Here is a 2237-nt window from a genome sequence, read left to right on the forward strand (position 1 = left end):
TTAGTAAATAATTTATTGTAACTAGAGTAAAATTAAGTAAAAATACACTTATAGTTATGCTTTGATAATAAAGATAAAGTACTGTAACGTTAAATAAAGTAAGGTGATGCAAAATTACACAGAGTTGCGTACGATAATGTACTATAGGATAAAATTACACAGAGTTGCGTACGATAATGTACTATAGGATAAAATTACACAGAGTTGCGTACAATAATGTACTATAAGGTGAAATTACGCTAAGAGTTCTGGCACGTAGTTTTTCTGTAATGCTTGGTAAGATAATGTGGTGTGAGGTAAAGTAATGACGCAGTGTGGTTGAAAAAGCGCCGCTCGCCGCCTGACAGCGTCTGAAGTCATGTGACGTGTGACATCATATCGTACCTACAATGCTGGCGTCGTAGTGCTTGATGAAGGTCTGCAGGTCTTCGTCGGTCTGCAGGAGGGCCGAATCCGGACCCGTCTGCTTCTTCATGTAGTCATAGATCCCATCTGCACGCACGCACACACACACACACACACACACACACACACACACACACACACACCTGTAGGTTTGTTTGTTGGTGTTTGTTTTTTTGTTTGTCCTTGTTTGTTTGTTTGTTTAACCTGCACTGCGAGGTCCGTCGTAGGGGGCGGAGTCTCGTCCGTTCCTGAAGATCTTCAGTGTGGGGTAACCTGACACTCCGAAACGTTCACATGTCTCTGAGTTAGCTGTACAGTCCACCTGAGACAGACAGGTGGGACAGACAGGTGAGACAGTTTAATTTCATTTGAAATCAGTCCCAATGTATTTACAGGAACTTATCTGACTGTGTCACCATGGTAACTGATGCTGACTGTGTCACCATGGTAACTGATTCCTGTTCCTGTTTGCTCACAGAGAGAGGAGCTCTGAAAGGCTGGCTTCAGTTTAACCCTCTGATGACCTGTTTACACCAACACTGATACTGAGGAAGATGAAGGTGATGAAGATGAAGGTGAAGGTGATGAAGATGACAGGGACCATGTTACCTTGGCGAGCTGGACGGTTCCCTTTAGTCGGCTCGCTGCTTTCTCGAACTCTGGAGCCAGTTTCTTACAGTGTCCACACCTGAGGACACAAGGAGACAAGGAGGAAATGAGAAGAGGAGACAAGGAGGGAGGAGGTAAAAAAATCCAGGAGGAGAGGAAAGAGGTGTAGGAAGGAGAGAAGGATGTAAACAAAGGAGAAAAGGATGTAAACAAACGAAGGATGAAGAAGAAGAAATGATGGAGGGATGAAGGAGGAGTAGAGGAGATCACACATCAGTTTATCTGTCCGCCATCATCAAACCCGGTAATAACCCGATAATAGCCCGGTAATAACCCGGTAATAACCCGGTAATAGCCCGGTAATAGCTCGGTAATAACCCGGTAATAACCCGGTAATAGCCCGGTAATAGCTCGGTAATAACCCGGTAATAGCCCGGTAATAACCCGGTAATAGCCCGGTAATAACCCGGGTTATCCCCCTGAACGACTCACTATCTGTCTGCAAGTTAACGATGAACGCTCGCGGGCCGTTACCATGGAGCGTAGAATTTCACCAGCATGGTCTCGTGCTCGGTTGCCAGGTAGTCGAAGTCCGCGTCACCGAGCTCGAGCACGTCTCTGCGCAAGAATACCACGGCGGGAAAACAAGTCAGCAACGCGAGCGTGACGGCGTGAAAGAGGCGGGCAGCGGCCGCCATGATGGAGGGAGCCGGTGGACGAGCTCAGGAGGAATGAAAAAGACATGAAGAAGAAAGACGGTACACCGAGAGAGCCTCCGCGAAACACTCTGCGGCAAGGCGGGAGAAAGACACCGCGTTTCCGGTCAGAGACTCCAAAATAAAATCTCTGTCACTATCAGAAGCTGAATATTTCACAGTCAAACGGCGAAAAGAATGCTTGTCTTAAAGGAAGAGTAGTAATCGTAACTTCCAGCAGCTTTTAACTCAAATGTGACGATAAAAGATCAATTTTTAATATAGCCGCAACATCAAGTAATTTTATTGTGAAGGCGGGATAACCGTTTCCGGCGGTCACCTGTAAAATTTAACTATCCTTCCACTATCAAACCAAAGGCGGGACGTAAAGAGAAAATACAGGAGAGCTGCTCTCTGATTGGTCCACAGCGGTGAGAGGCGATGTCATGGCGCCATCTCATTGGATCAATAAGCTGTCGGTCACAGAGCCTCCTCCCGCCCACCAGCCGTCATCAGCTGTCCGTTACT

The 2237-nt window shown here is 46.7% G+C and overlaps 1 protein-coding gene across 1 annotated transcript; it reads right to left on the reverse strand.

The window, feature by feature from the left end:
• Window positions 1-64: 64 nt before the first annotated feature.
• Window positions 65-1936, reverse strand: LOC121964135 (protein disulfide-isomerase A3-like). The gene is made up of 4 exons (XM_042514355.1): window positions 1549-1936; window positions 1015-1093; window positions 610-727; window positions 65-492 (listed from the first exon to the last, which is right to left on the reverse strand). The coding sequence occupies exons 1-4, from the start codon at window positions 1710-1712 to the stop codon at window positions 374-376; spliced, it is 480 nt and encodes a 159-aa protein (XP_042370289.1). The 5' UTR covers window positions 1713-1936; the 3' UTR covers window positions 65-373.
• Window positions 1937-2237: the final 301 nt, after the last annotated feature.

This window comes from Plectropomus leopardus, unplaced genomic scaffold, assembly GCF_008729295.1.
Source record: "Plectropomus leopardus isolate mb unplaced genomic scaffold, YSFRI_Pleo_2.0 unplaced_scaffold1418, whole genome shotgun sequence".
NCBI lineage: Eukaryota > Metazoa > Chordata > Actinopteri > Perciformes > Serranidae > Plectropomus > Plectropomus leopardus.

Coding starts and splice junctions, on each gene's coding strand:
- LOC121964135 (XM_042514355.1), bottom strand. CDS start 1,712: ATGGCGGCCGCTGCCCGCCTCTTTCACGCCGTCACGCTCGCGTTGCTG. Junction 728..1,014: donor GAACCGTCCAGCTCGCCAAG/GTAACATGGTCC, acceptor TGTCTGTCTCAG/GTGGACTGTACAGCTAACTC. Junction 493..609: donor CGACGGACCTCGCAGTGCAG/GTTAAACAAACA, acceptor GCGTGCGTGCAG/ATGGGATCTATGACTACATG.